General features: G+C 48.8%; 1 protein-coding gene across 1 annotated transcript in view; it reads left to right on the top strand.

Annotated features, from left to right (window-relative positions):
- The first annotated feature begins 11,545 nt into the window (after positions 1 to 11,545).
- The window catches only part of STING1 (stimulator of interferon response cGAMP interactor 1), a 10,643-nt gene continuing 7,097 nt past the window's right edge, over positions 11,546 to 15,091 (top strand). The window contains exons 1-2 of the mRNA XM_010168810.2: positions 11,546 to 11,727; positions 13,359 to 13,368. Coding sequence (XP_010167112.2) covers positions 11,546 to 11,727; positions 13,359 to 13,368 — 192 coding nt within the window. The remainder of the gene's footprint in view (positions 11,728 to 13,358; positions 13,369 to 15,091) is intronic.

Below are 15,091 nucleotides of genomic sequence, written 5' to 3'. Positions count from 1 at the left end.
TTACTGTTATTATAATTGTAGTTATTATTTTATTTCAATTATGAAATTGTTTTTATCTCAGCCCATGAGTTTTCTCACTTTTCCCCGTCTGATTCTGCCCCCCGTGCCATTGGGGGAGGGTGAATGAGTGGTTGGTTGGTGTTTGGCTGCCAGCCAGGTTAAACTCACCACAGACAGGAAAATAGTTTGGTTGTGGTTTTAGTACCAGGAGTAACTATAATCTGCTGTTGCTTACCAGATGGACATGAACTTCTCTAAGAGACAAGAAATAGAAGTAGAAAAGTCATTGTCATTGTTGGTATTCACAAAGTCAGTCCCCTTAGATTTGCTGAAAGGCAAATCTCAGTCGAAGCTTCTGAGATGCCGCCTGTAGCTGTAAACGGATGGATGTCAACTTGCTGTAGGCTGCAGGGAGTTGAAGACTGGGATGTGTCTCATCCAGAAGGCGTTTTCCTCAACATTCATAGTTAAGATCTGTGTCTGATGTGGCCATAGATTAAATGCTTTGCACTGGAGCTCGGACATGTCTAAAAATGCCATGAGACCAAGAAAGATCACAGGGAGCAGAGCCAGGGAATACCTGACCCTGTTGAGCTTGAGGTCAGGATTTTTCCTCCTGGCTTTTCACCCCATCACACGATGGTTTTCATGTCCTTTGCATTGTCTTCCCCTTTGCTTTCTCTCTTTGCTGAGGTTTGTTATTTAGATTTCCCCTTCATGGTCCTGTCTGCAGCACTTTCTCACTGCCTGTCTCCCTGCTGTCTTTTGATTTCTACTTTGTCTTGTTAGGACTTCCTTGTCTCACCTGCTTCCTTTCTTGCTTGCTTCTTTTCCATCTCCTGCATTGAAATGTCCTCCTGCATTTCTCAATCTCTTCACACCCCTGCCTGAACAGCCTGCATGAAGACAGTGGGATTGACCCATATGCACTTTTCCATATCCCACATCAGATCATATCCTAGTCCTGTTCTCCAAAAGGATGAGTTCTGGTCACCAGCACCAGAGAAGATGCTTTGGGCTGCATCTGCTCTGAAAACTTGTGGCTGTTCCCCATGCATAGCAGCCCCCGCTGCAGAGAAACTGTTGCTTGTTAGGCAGGTGCTCTCTCCCCACACCAGCTGGTGCTGGCCCCTCACATAGCACCCCACCATGACATTTTCGGAGATGTTCCACCTGCAGCTTTCTGCCTTTCCCAGGGAGAGCTGGTCCTGCAGACCCAAGGTGCTGTGGGGTACTCTCATCCTGGGGACACCACTGTGCTTTTAGCTTCTGTTCCAAAGAGAAGCACTCGGTGATCTGCTGTCTCTGCCTGCCAACATCATCCTGTGCCAACATCACCCGCTACAAAACAGCAGAGCATCACTGGAGGAGTTAGCTGAGACCTGCCTTATCCTCAGATGACTCCTGCCTCCATGTGCTTTTCTTTCACCATCTTCCTCTGACGAGCTCTGCTCAACGCGGTCAGGTTGCAGTGCTGTATTAGGGGAAAAAAAAATAGACATGTTCAGGCAAAGGCAAAAAAATTTAAAGGAGTACAAACTTCCCAGCCTAGCTGGCTGAGAGGAACTGCACTATAGACTTGTCTCAAAGATTGCTTGCAAGGATGGTCACAAGACCACCAGGTTCTGGAAACCCCGACTTGTGAAGGCGCCCTGCCCGTGGGGGTGTTCTGCCCAGACATGTCCCTGCCCCAAGTGCTGGGGGGCACAAAGAGACGTGCCATTGCTATGGAAACTACAGCCCTTGAAGGGGTATTTAAGGAGGACCAGCACGGGCAAGGATGGAGACAAGAGAGGAGAGAGATACGGGAGAGAGACAGAGAGGACGACCACCTGACCGCACCGCACCACACCGCACCACGCCACGCCACATCACCGCTGGAACAAGCAACTGAGACCTCCTCGCCCACCCCTCACCGTCGCCTCGCCGCTGGACCCGTGGTGGTGACTATTCTTGCTGCTCTATCCCGACTCCTTGCTTGATTTCCATCTTTCATTCCATCCTGTCCTGTCGCTATTCTTTTTATTACTCTTCTTTTTGTAATAAAAGGTGTTCTGGCAGTACGGCATGTGACCTCGTTTGTGTCTTAATCTCACTCTTGGGATCGTATCGAAGCCTTCCCCGACATCGGATCGGGATATTTAAATGATCCCGACATCGGATCGGGACACTGGCTGCATCTGATCTTTCTAGGCTTTGGTAACCCGTGAGGCCTTTGTTAGAGGTAAAAAAAGTGTGTCTTACCTCTAGAGGAGGTAAGACACAAATGGAAAAGGAAAAACCCCACAGTTTACCAGTGTTGGGCACACACTAGTGGGCAAGCTTCAAAGAAAGAAACTCCCAGAAAAATGGAGCTGGAGCAGTGGAGAAAGTGAAGAGAAGGGTTAGGGAGATTAAAGCTCTGCCTCTGCCCCTTGCCAAACAGCAAAGGACCTGCATCCCATTCTGCAGCTGTGAACTGAGGAGAACTGCCTGCCACCAGAGCTGCAAAACCTTTGTGTCTTTAAAAAACAGAGACAGAGGCCACTTTTTCCCCTTGCTCATTAGTGTTTCCTCCAGGAGCAGCTGAAGCTGTCTGCTGACCTGCAGCAGAAGAGCTGAGGTAGTGAAGTCTGCCCTCAGCTCTAGGCAGCACAGCTCCTGTCCCAAAGGTGCTCTGCCCAGCCCTACCACCCAAACGTACAATGTTACACAAATTCATCTCTCTCTTACACCCTGTGGAGTCAGTTACCGATGGGAGAGTGAGCCAAGGTCCGGTCTGGTTCATAGTTATCCACAGAAGCAGGAACCACCCCACAGCAATTCCAGTGCAGAAGCTTGCTGATCCTGGGATGAGTTGGCCAGGCTAGCAGCTAAAAGCCTTTCAGTCCCAGAGCAGATTATTCAGCACCTCAATTCAAAGCATTTATAAAAAAAACTTCTGGACTTAATTTATATACCTAAGTTGTCATGTATGTCACGTGGAGACTCTCACCACATAAAACACAATTTTTCCCTCTCCTGCTGCAAAACCTAGGCTTGGCCATGCTCAGATGCCAGGGCAACCTGTAAGTCAGCTATAGCATTGTTCTTCCATTGCCCTCTCCATCAAGAGACCAGATGGATCAGTACCCACATCAACAGTTATGAGGGAGCTAATTCTGTGGGTTTTCAGCCCAGGTGAAGAGCTCTAGAAATGCTTTTTCTAGTATTGGCCCAGTCCTGCAGAGTATGTGTCCAAGACTGTGTCAGTGGAACAGGGGACATGGCAACCAGGAAGAAAATACATGGAATCATTCCCAGCCACAACTTCTGAAATCTGAAGATGATTCTTATTATAAAATCACAGAATCCCAGAACTGCCTGGATTGGAAAAGCCCTTTCAGATCATCGAGTCCAACCATTAACCCAACACTGACAAGTCCCCAGCTAATCCATGTCCCTCAGCACTATGTCTACACGAGTCTTCAGTCCCTCCACCACTGCCCTGGGCAACCCCTTCCAATGCCTCAGAACCCTTTCAGCAAAGAAATTCTTCATCATCAGACATCCTATAGCAGGTTCCTGAATTCACTTGTATATATGGACATCTTCTATTTTCTCCCTGTGCAGTACAGGACATCCCACTTTAAGCTCAGCATCATGGATTACTTGCCTGCTTTGACTTTCTAGATTACATTGTGGTCATCCCCAATCCTCATTACATCTCTCAGGTATCAACAGATACCAGACTATGACTGTTATCCAAAGGTACCGCCTGTACCTTTGAGGGAAATGGGGAACATACGCTATCAAATAAACACCAGTGGAATTGTGAGGGTGGAGCAGGGATAGACTGTGACCCTATAGTTCAAAAGTTGGTTTTGATATTGATCACATTGTGATTCGATTCCTTTCAAAACTGGAACTAGAAATATGGAAACAATCAGGGAGTCCTGATTTTATGCTAGTATATGGCAGGAAGGTGAAACTGGCCACCTGAGCCCAGCAGGAGTGCCTTCCATCACCCACCAAGGCAACAGAGCAGTAAGGTCTCTGCTAATCTGTCCTGTGGCACTAGATATGCCAGGCTTGAACATGAGAGTCAGTTCAACCCTCAAACCATGGCCAAAAGATTGCAGGAACATGGAAGACAAGATTTCTCACAGAACAACATTATAAACTCTTCCAGTCTAGTATCCTACTCCAGAACAACCTGGGATCTTAAACTTCAAAGAAAGGCAAAGAACAAACTGAAACAAAGCAAAATCCACAAGTCACCACCACCAACTTGCCCATGAGAAGATTTCCAGCAGGCAGTGCATTGCTGTGGGCTCAGTGGCCCTTTCACCGATGTCACAGAAGAGGCACAGTGCTCATCTCTGGATCTCTTGGGACTCTGGATATCCTGTGATAACAAGCTTCTCCTAGCAGGACATAACCCTTCTCCTTGTGTATTATCATGCATCATAGTCTCTGGCATTGGAGGTAGAAGATACAAGTTCACAAATGGTTTTAAATTATCTAACTGCAAACTGTTGCTGAAAGAAGCAGTCCTGCCCCCCACCCCCAAGTAAATACCTAGCTGTTCTCTGACATGCAGTTATGCTTAAGTTGGATCACCTGGTGCAAAAGTAAGTTCTACCTTCACCCAAGATTACTTGGCATGGAGGGCTGTGAGCTGATCTGGTTCTCTTGGAAATCACTTGTGCCAACACAAGGAAATGGGGTGGAGGAAGCCACCCAGAAGAGGACAAAACCATCTCTTTCACTGGCAGCATTGCCTGAAAATTCATTCAATGCAAAGAGGAGCACTGAGGAACTTCTTCAGCTGCATTTCAGGCTGCTTGGAGGTGTCCCAGAGAAAGTTCCCATCAGTCACCAAAACTTCCATTCACCAGCAAAGTGTGGTTTGTTAAAGCAAAGCCAGCAGGCAAGCCCCAGAGTCCCCCGGTGCTGAGCCCACCTCTTCTGTCTGCAGCACACACACCTGCACTCAGGACTGTTCTGGAGCTAAGCCTCCTCATCTGCTCTGCCAGGTCTGACATCTCCTTAAGGAATCCTTCCTGTCCTTTCTTTCCTTTCCTCCTTCCTCTCTCATTGCCCCCTGTTAGCTTTTATTGTTCCTTTTTCCATATTCTCAGTCTTTCTTTAGGCCTCCTTAGCCCCTCATCACATTGTCATCTGCTCTCCTGAAGCTGCCCAGCAGCAGCAGGCTCTGCCAGGGCTTGCAGAGCATCTCCTCCCCACATTCTCACCCTTCTTTGACTGTCTAGATGCCCAAAGGAGCTGCTAGAGCTCCTCACACAGATCCAGCATTTTTCTCTTCTGCAGAGGTGTGTAGAGGGGCTGGGTTTGCAGAGGTACCCTCCCAGCAGCAGAAGTCCAGCAGTGGCCAAACAAGGAGGAAGGTCTTTAACGAACCCCACGTTGTCATATGCCCCAGCTCCAAAGGGATTTTCTATTTCTGGAGTCCTTTGCCCTGTGCTGAATGGATCAAATTTAGGATTGTCACAATTTTGAAACAGAACAGAAGCAACTTCTAAAGTGACTTGCTCTTGTTCTCAGTTAAATGTGTTTAAAACTTAGTCCAAGAAACTTAGATTTATTTTTTTCTTTAAATAAAGCAGGGGTTGGGGGTTTTTTGGTTTTATTTTTAAAACTAATTAATTTTTGTACAAGAAAAAAGCATATTAATGGAAATTTCTGTGCCAAAAGATTCAAACCTGAAAAAAAGTATTGCCAGGTTTTAGATTGAAAAAGCTTGTCTTGCTGTTCTGCTGTGGTTTTCAGTTTTTATATTCATCACCCTGTCTTCTCCCAAACTCGTTTTTTTTTCCTTTTTTTTTTTGCAGGCTTTTGCTGGGTTTGTTGCAAATGTGAATGTAGCTCACAGCACAGCCCCACAAACATCTATAAGCATGGAGTGCACAGTGGGGACCTCAGCCTGCCACTGCCACCGTGTGGGATGCAGGAGACAAACTTGAATACCAAGACTTTGCTTGACCAAGGCAGTCGAAATCATAGAATCACAGAGTGGTCTGGGTTGGAAGGGTCCTTAAAGCTCATCCAGTTCCAACCCCCCTGCCATCAGCAGGGACACCTTCCACTAGACCAGGCTGCTCAAAGCCTCATCCAACCTGGCCTTCAACACTTCCAGGGAGGAGCAGCCACAGCTTCTCTGGGCAACCTGGGACAGTGTCTCACCACCCTCACAGCAAAGAATTGCTTCCTCAGATCTCACCTCAATCTCCCCTCTTCCAGTTTAAAGCCATTGTCCCTTGTTCTGTCACTCCATGCCCTTGTCCAAAGTCCCTCCCCAGCCTTCCTGGAGCCCCTTCAGGTACTGGAAGGGGGTGACAGTTTATTGGGAAACTTTCCCACCACTCAAAATCAGACTCATCCTCTCCAACTCTTCCCCTTGAGTCACTTGTTTCTGGAGCAAAGGACCTCAGAGTTTTGCTGCACTTCAAGCTCACAGCCAGGCTGATCTCAGCAGGAGTCTGAGGGATTGGCATCAGAGGAAGAAAATAAAAGAAGCAAGGGGTAGACCCATAGCTTCTTGCTCAGTCCCAGACTGGGAAGCTGCTGAGCTCAGCGGGCATTGCAGAGCTCTCTGTGGGATACTGAGGACAATGGTAGAGCAGTCACTGAATGGTTAAACATAGTCACAGAGAAACAACAGAGGCTTTTCGGGCAGAAATCCAGACAGTGCTGACAGCTATAGACAGGCCCTGAATTGTTCATTCTAATGTTCCCAGCTTGCTAAAAACCTCCTGGAAAGTTTGGGCTCCCATGGGTATTTGAATGAGCAACCCAGCCGTGCTAGTCAGCCTGCTTGTATCTCCATCATTTGCCATAATAAATCAGAGACTCCATGTTACACCCTGGGTCCACCTGTGTGTGCTGCGGGGATGGGCTCCTGTAAATCTCTCCTCTCTGGCCATGAGATTGCCAATAAATCTCCCTTGGATGCATATCCTGACCAAGAAGGCAACAATAAATTTCCTGTAAGCGGCTGAGAGAGGAGGAACAAGGAAAGAAATAGGATATTCACACATGTCATTACAGCTGCTTGCTTGGGAAAAGAAATCCTGGCTCCCCTCTCTGGCAGGCAGGATCTGGCTCCATTTTCCACTCAGCCACTGCCCCCTGCTCAGCCCCCCTGGTGCCCACTGCCCTCCCAGGGCTGCCCAGGCTCTGCTGTGCAGGAGGTTCCCACACACCCCAGCACCTCCTTGCCTTCAGACAGCATCTGCCTGCTGTGGCTGCCTCCTCCTGCTTGGGACCTCACCGAGGAGATCCCTGGGAGCTGCGAGCACCGTTCCTGTGCTGCTCCCTGCCACTTCCAATTCCCCAAAGTACTTTTTTTCAGAGAGTGGATCTCCCTCAATACCACACACCTCCCTCAATACCTCAACTTCTCCTCTCTTCATCCTCACGTTATTTTATCCCTCTCATCCTCCTTGGCTGTATGAATGGCAGTTTTCTCAGGTCAGCTGCCAGGTCTTCTTTGGCACCTTTCTGGCACTGTCCCAGTGGGAACTGGCTTCGCTTGGGGTTTCTGTGCTGCCTTGTTGCACAGGACAATCCCAGCAAAGCTGCAGGCCTGCTGCTGCAGAGGAAGGGGGAACACTATCACTGAAAGGCATGTTCAGGTGAGGACCACTGTTTTGCTTGAGGTCTCACACCCAGTTCAGAAGATGCTCTGGTGGCTCCAGTGGCTCCCCAGTCATGGGATCCTGTCTGCAAAGACTGTCCCCTCCCTTGCTGCAGCATGTGTGAGGGCAAGAGCAGCATTCCAGGGGTCCCTGGGACTGCAGCACTGACCATCCACCAAGCTTGTAGTGGCTCCATCCCCAAAACTAGCTTTGCCTGTCCTGCAAGCTGGAAGATACCCATAAAAAAAAACCAAACTGACCAAAAGGCACGTGCTTACGCAGACATTTGTTCCGTTGTAGTTTCACTTGTTCTCAGCTCAGTCTGGTCTGGACCCCAGGGGACAGATGGTGGGAGGCCAGAGGAGACACAGCCAGCCACTTCCCTTTCTGCAGTCTGTGCCAGGGTGACCGGTGACAAAGGGCAGGGAAATGTGTGACTGTTGGAGGACAGGGAGCAATAGTACACATGTGTGAGTGGAGGAGTCACAGCAGGAGCCCCTCAGGGATCTGTGTTGAGACCTGAGCAGCTTCACACATGTGACCTGGAAGAGTCAGACCTGGAAGGGACCTGGAAGAGCTAGTCAAATCATTTTGACCAGCACAGTCAAGTAGAAAACAGCTTCTTTTTGAAGGACAGCTTAGTATCTGAGATGTTTCAGCCTGGGAAAGAGATGGCTGAGGTCTGAAACCATCAGTGACCTTATGGAGGAGGAAAGGGCTGGTTGTTCGCATCTCTCACAGCACAAGAGCAGTGGCACCCCAAACAGTGCTAGCCTGTGACAGCTTCAAAACCAGCAAAAATGACTTCACCACCCAACACTGAGTCCTCAGAGCCATAGGTTACTACAGGTGCTGACAGTTTACAGGGGATCAAAAGACGTTGGCATAAATCATGGATTGATGTGGATAAAAACTCTCTTAGTCAGAAAGTTCTGGTGCCACAAGGAAGGAAGAACCTTAATGGAGAAGGGCATGCAGCACTCAGAGCAGCCCCACGATCCGGGGATGGAGGGATGGTCCATGCCGCTGTCAGGATTTTAAATTCACCATTGCTGAGGGGTCACAGCCTGGGGTCAGGGTGAGGCAAAGGATCTCTCAAGCTGGGCACATCCCTGGAAAGACGTCCCATCTCCATGTGGACTTTGTGAAGAAGATCAGGACCCTGCATAATCTGGAGACAGAGGGGACAATTACCAAATCCTTTGGCCAGGACACCTCCCTGGCTCCCCTGAGTGTCACCTCTTTTGTCCTGCAAAGTAACTGCTTTACTGAATGAGTGAGAGACAACCTGTACTTGGGAGCTGGAAGAAGCAGCTCACCTGCTTCTGCAAGATTTTATTCAGCACATGGATGGCTCCTCACTACATCAGAGAGAGTGATCCAGTTCACACAGCCCAGTGCAACACAGAATATTGCAGAGCACTTTATTTTTGCTAGGATGGGCAATAAAGCAAGCCCTGTCAGTGCGCAGGACCTCGGAGGGGACACTGGTGGTGCAATCGCAGCACGAAAAACACCAACTGCAGCACTTTTTAGCCAAGGGACCAAAGGTACTTTTAACACCAGCCTGGCATCCAAACCCTGTCCCCACAGGCATCCCCGGTGTAAAGCTGTCACTGGGCAGCCTGGCTTTGGGCTGGAGCCAGCAGCTCTGCCAGCTTTTGCAGGGGAACAGTACGTGATGCAGGAAAAATAAAAAATAAATAAATAAAAGGAGCAAGTGCTGCTGGAGTGCTCATTTTGCAGCAGGACGTGCTGCCTGCCTGCTCGCCAGGAACAGTCCTTTACCCAGGAGATACCAAGTTCCTGGCCCAGCTTTTGGTTGGTGACATGCCACAAGCATCCAGCACCTGCTCCTATTTGGCTTCGCACAGGCTTAGCTCCTGGGTTAATCCACCTTATACATAAGGTCTCCAAGAGGTGGGGGAGACTTCAAGCAAATTCACAGTATCTGGCTACCTGCAAGAGATCTCACCTCCTAGCATGGCAGGAGTCTTTTTTTTTTCTTTTTTTTTCTGGTTATTACTAATTCTCAGGCATTTCACTGAGACCCTTCCCTGTCTAAACCAAGTCTTGGCTACAGCTGTCCACTCTGCCCATGGCCATTGGGATGTAAGGAGAGTCTGATCCCTTCCCCAGCCCCAACCAGTACACCAAGGTCCTTCTAGAAACCTGTCTATGTTGCATTATGGGCGAGCTCATCTCTTCTAGATGCTCCCAAGGGTGGAAGTTGTCATGCTCTATGTTAAGGAGGACCTTGAATATATAGAAGTCAACTACAGTGATTGTGGAAGCCCTGTGAAATGCCTCTGGGTCAAGATCAGAGAGGTCATCTCCAAGGGGGATCTTAAAGTAGGCAACTGCTACTAACCTCCAAACCAAGATGATAAGGCAAATGAAGCAATATTTGGGTCACTTAAGCAAGCTTTGGGTTAACAGAACCTGGTTCCTATGGGTGAATTCAACTACCCAGATATTTGTGGAAGAACAATACAGTTCCTAGAATGCGCAGAGGACTCCTTCCTCGTACAAATCTTAGATCTGCCAACAAGGAATGAGGCACTGCTGGACTTGCTATTCCTAAATCAAGAAAACCTGCTTTGTAATATCTCGGTTAGTGATAGACTTGGCTGCAGTGATCACAGTATTGTGGAGTTTGGGATCCTGCTGAGCATGCTGAAGGTTAGTGCTAAGAAAAAGGTTTTAGATTTTAGAAATGCAAACCTCATCTTGCTTAGAGCTCAACTGGGAGGCATTCTGTGGGAAGCTTCCATGGAGGATGAAGGAGCTACTGAGTCCTGGGAATTTTTCAAGAATGTTCTCCCTGGAACACAAAACCACAAAAAACAGTTCATCCCCTTTAAAGGTAAGGGAAGTAGGCAGAGCAGGAGACCCCTTTTGCTTAACTGCAAGTTTCTGAGTCTGCTCAAAACCAAAAGGGAAGTATGCCAGAGATGGAAAGGCAGATGAATACCCACTGAGAACTACAAGGACATTTCCAGGGCATGCAGAGATGCAGTCAGAAAAACAAAAGCTCAGCTCGAATTGAAATTGACCAGGGATGTCAAAAGCTAGAACAAAGAGTTCTTCAGGTACATAAACAACAAGCAGAAACAGAAGGAAAATATTGCCCCACTGTTAAACAGGAGAGGTGAATTAGTCACCAACAAACTGAAAAGGCGGATGTTTTCAACACTTTCTTCATCTCTGTCTTTACCAGCACTGTTGGGCCCCAGGGTCTGGGAACAAGAATCCAGGTCAACATAGACCCACCATCAGTGAAGGAATGGCTGGTATGTGAACTATTACAGGAGCTTGACCCCTACAAATCGATGGACCCTGACAATATCCAACAAGAGTGTTAAGAGAGTTGGCTGATGTCATTGTGAGGCTGCTCTCCATAATCTCTGAGAAGTCATGGAGATTAGGGGATGTCCCAGAAGACTGGAAGAAGGCTAATGTCACCCCCATCTACAAGAAGGGCTTAAAGGAGGATCCAGGAAATTATAGGCACGTCAGTCTTACTGGAAAGGTTATGGAACAAATCCTCCTGGGGGCTATCACAAGGCAAATGAAGCACGTGATTGGGCAGAGCCAGCAGGATTCACCAGTGGCAAATTGTGCTTGACAAACCCCATGGCCTTCTATGACAACGTAACCTGCTCGGTTGATGTGGGGTGGTAGCAAGCGGTGGTCATTGTCTACCTGGATTTCTCCAAGGCTTTCAATACAGTTTCCCACAGCCTCCCTACCAAGGCTTTTAATATGGTTCTCCACAGCCTCCTCCTAGAGAAATTCATGCATTACAGTCTAGATAAGTGGTTTATGCAGTGAGTGGGGAACTGGCTGACAGGCTGCACCCAGAGGATGGTGGTAAATAGCAACCTGCAACCTGTGGGTTCCCCCAGGGATCTATATTGGGCCCAATGCTGTTTAATATCTTCTTAAGTGAACTGGATGATGGGATCAAGAGTACCCTGATTAAGATTGCCAATGATACCAAACTGAGTGGGGAAGTGGACACTTTGGAAGGGAGAGCCACCCTGCAGGAAGACCTGGATAGGCTGGAAGAGTGGGCTAAGAAGAACCTTATGAAGCTCAACAAAGAGTAAGGTCTTGCAACTGGAAAAACATAACCCAGGAGTGCAGCACAGGCTGGGATCTACCCGGCTGGGGAGCAGCTCTTGGAAAGGGATCTGGGGGTCCTGGTGGACAAACAGCTCAATATGAGTGAACAGTGTGGTGCTGCAGCAAAGAAAGCCAACAGGATGCTGGGTTGCATCAACCAGGGCATCACCAGCAGAGATGAATATGTCACTATCTCACACTACTCAGTGCTTGTCAGACCACACCTGGAACACTGTGTTCAGTTTTGGTCCCCACTATAAAAAAAGATGTGGACAAGCTGGACAGAAGGGCCACAAAGATGATCAAAGTACTGGGAAGCCTCCATGTGAGGAAAGGCTGAGAGAACTGGTTTTGTTCAGCCTTGAGAAAAGAAGGCTTAGGGGAGACCTCATCACCATGTTCCAGTATTTAAAGAGTGGCTACAAAGAAGATGGAGACTCCCTTTTTAATAGGAGTCACATGGAAAAGACAAGGGGTAATGGGTAAAAGTTACTGCTGGGGAGGTTCTGATTGGTCACAAGAGGAAAATTTTCACAATGAGAACAATCAGCCATTGGAATAATCTCCCCAGGGAAGTGATGGATTCCCCGACATTGGACACTTCTAAGATTTGGCTGGAGAGGGTGCAGGGCCATCTTGTCTAGACCATGCTTTTGCCAAGAAAGGTTGGACCAGATGATCCTTGAGGTCCCTTCCAACCTGGTATTCCATGATTCATATGATTCTATTATTCCCTGCCTTTGCAAGCAGCTTTGCTGGCTCAGCAGACAGCTTAGTTCTTGCTGTGTTTGGACAGTGATTAAACCATGGGTGATTTGGACAGTCTGTTTGGACCACGAGCTCCCAAATCTCTACCCAGGTGTATACAAATAGAGCAGCTGCTCGGAGGGCTGTTGTAGGGTCCTTTGGGTGCCCAGGAAGGAAAGGCAGAGCAGGCTGCAGAGGCTGAGAACAGGCACCCAGGTAGCAGCCAGCCGTGGAGCTGCCCTGGCCCTGGCCCATCTCCACCCACAGCAGCAGTGTGGAAACCAGCAAGTCCAGGCTGGGGTGGGTGGTTAGTGCTAACTAGGCTTGGTGCTGGTGAGTCAATTATCCAGCAGGTGACCATGGACACCTGCAATAACATAATGAGGTGGTTTTGCTGTGATTTGTCCGCACCAGGAGCATCCCATGGATGCATTGGGGGGATACTGCATGGGCCAAGACACAGGGTGTAGGCAAGGTGAGGATGTTCCATTCGTCCACGTGTGCCACACATGGTGGTTTTTCATTATGTGGTGGGTTGACCTTGCCTGAATGCCAGGTGCCCACCAAGCCGCTCTATCACCCCATTCCTCAGTAGGATGGGGAGGGGAGAAAATAAGATGGAACAAAAACCCCAAACTCATGGGTCGAGACAAAAGGCAGTTTAATAGAAACAAAACAAAACTGCATGTGCAGAAGCAAAAGAAGAACAAAATATTTATTCTCTACTTCCCATCAGCAGGTGACGTTTGGCCACTTCCCAGGAAGCAGGGCTTTGGTATGCATAGCGGTTACCCCGGAGGACAAACACAAATAACGAATGCCCACCTTTCCCCCTCTGTTCTCCTTGCTTTTATTTCTGGGCAGACGTCCTATGGTATGGAATATCCCTTTGGTCCGTTTGGGTCAGCTGTCCTGGCTGTGTCCTCTCCCAAGACCTTCCCCACCCCCAGCCTACTGGAAGGGGAAATGTTGGAAAGACAGCCTTGATGCTGTGGGAGCACTGCTCAGAAATAACCAGAACTCTGGTGTGTTATCAACACCTTTCTAGCTACTGATACAAAACCCAGCACTCTGAGGGCTGCTATGGGGAAAACTAACTCCATCCCAGCCAGACCCAAGACACATGAGTAAGCACCGGCTGATGCACATGCTGCTCTGTGGTTAGCAAAGGACCATGGCACATGGTGTGTGAGGGGTTTACAATGCCTGACACACTAGTGATTCAAAAACCTCAAGGGTGAGAAACTATTGCTCTCAGTGGGGTCTGCAGTGTAGGAGCATTTTCTAGATTGCCTCACAGAAAGTTTTTTTCTTTGCCCAACTAAATCTCAAACAGAGGTGTCAGCACTAGCCTGGTGCTATGGCACTGGTCTGGGGAGGTTGCTTGTCAGGTTTTTAAATACATCTAAAATCTTTTGGTGTCATGCATGACTTCTTGTTCCCTCCCCTTGAGGGAATAATAGCAAGCAGGGAAAAAGGGAACTTCAATCAAGGCACAATCTAGAAACACAAGTTGTCAGCTATACAAAAGGCTTTGGTGCTCCTGCTTCTTGTTGGCTGTGCAGAGACACTGGGCAGTACTGTGTCCTCCATTCCCAGGCAAGCTCAGATGTCGCAGATGTCCAGCCTCCACTGGAGACATGCAAACCTCATTCCTGGAGTTCAGGCTCAGTTCTTGGATGAGGCACCACAGCTCTGCTCCGAGCTGCACGCCACGAGCAGAATCCCATCCACAGCATGGCAGGGAGCCTGGAAAGGCTGTGGGGTGGTTGGGAGGATTGTTCAAAGAGCAAAGTGCTGTGGAAGTGATGCAACATGGTTGAGAGCATGAGAGCTCTCATTTTGTCCCCATCTGCAGCTGGCCTGGAAGCTGCAGACGCAATTCCTCTCTGATCCCCACCTCCCTCCAGCCTTGCCTTCTGCTTCTGCAGGCTCTGGCAGGCAAAGCAGCTCTTCCATTCTGCTTTTTCTGTTGCAATTAGTGCCCTGGCAACAGCTACACAGGGGGTCTGGGGCTATGGGGCAAAGGCTGGCTCAGAGCAGAAGTGAGACAGAAATACCACAGGTGTTAGCATGCTGAAGGTAGAACTGAAAGCAAGAGGCTAGAGAGTCACCCAGCTGCTCAAGGACCCATGAGAAGAGGGCTGGGGAGCCAGGCAGCCTCCTCCATCGCAATGCAAGAGCCAGCCAGAGCTGGTCAGTGAAGCTTGGCTCACAGGGACAACCCCGTGCAGGAGGAGGAAGTGATTCGCTTCATGTTTTAGCCAATCTTTGTGTTGAAGAAGCAAACAACAGTTGGCTGTATCCACAAGAACTCCCCAGGGTCAGATGCCCTGTAGAAGGTTTGCTGGGGTTTCTAAGGTACCACCAAAACAGACGGATAAACCTTGAGACGAGTGCAGGTAGCACACTGCCAGTCTCTCTGGGCATCTATTCCTTCCTCCCACTCTCTGAGTTTGCAAACGTTGGCATTGAATGTGACCTGTGGGCATGTCTGAATCAAGATCCTTGTGCTGTGTGCCTGCTGCAGCCTGCAGAGACCCCTGGCAAGGTGCCTGTGGGGACTGCGAGGGTCCATGGGCAGCCCCCGGGGTCCA

Source organism: Antrostomus carolinensis, unplaced genomic scaffold, assembly GCF_000700745.2.
Source record: "Antrostomus carolinensis isolate BGI_N321 unplaced genomic scaffold, ASM70074v2 scaffold3045, whole genome shotgun sequence".
Classification (NCBI taxonomy): domain Eukaryota; kingdom Metazoa; phylum Chordata; class Aves; order Caprimulgiformes; family Caprimulgidae; genus Antrostomus; species Antrostomus carolinensis.
This window is presented reverse-complemented; position numbering and strand designations above follow the sequence as displayed.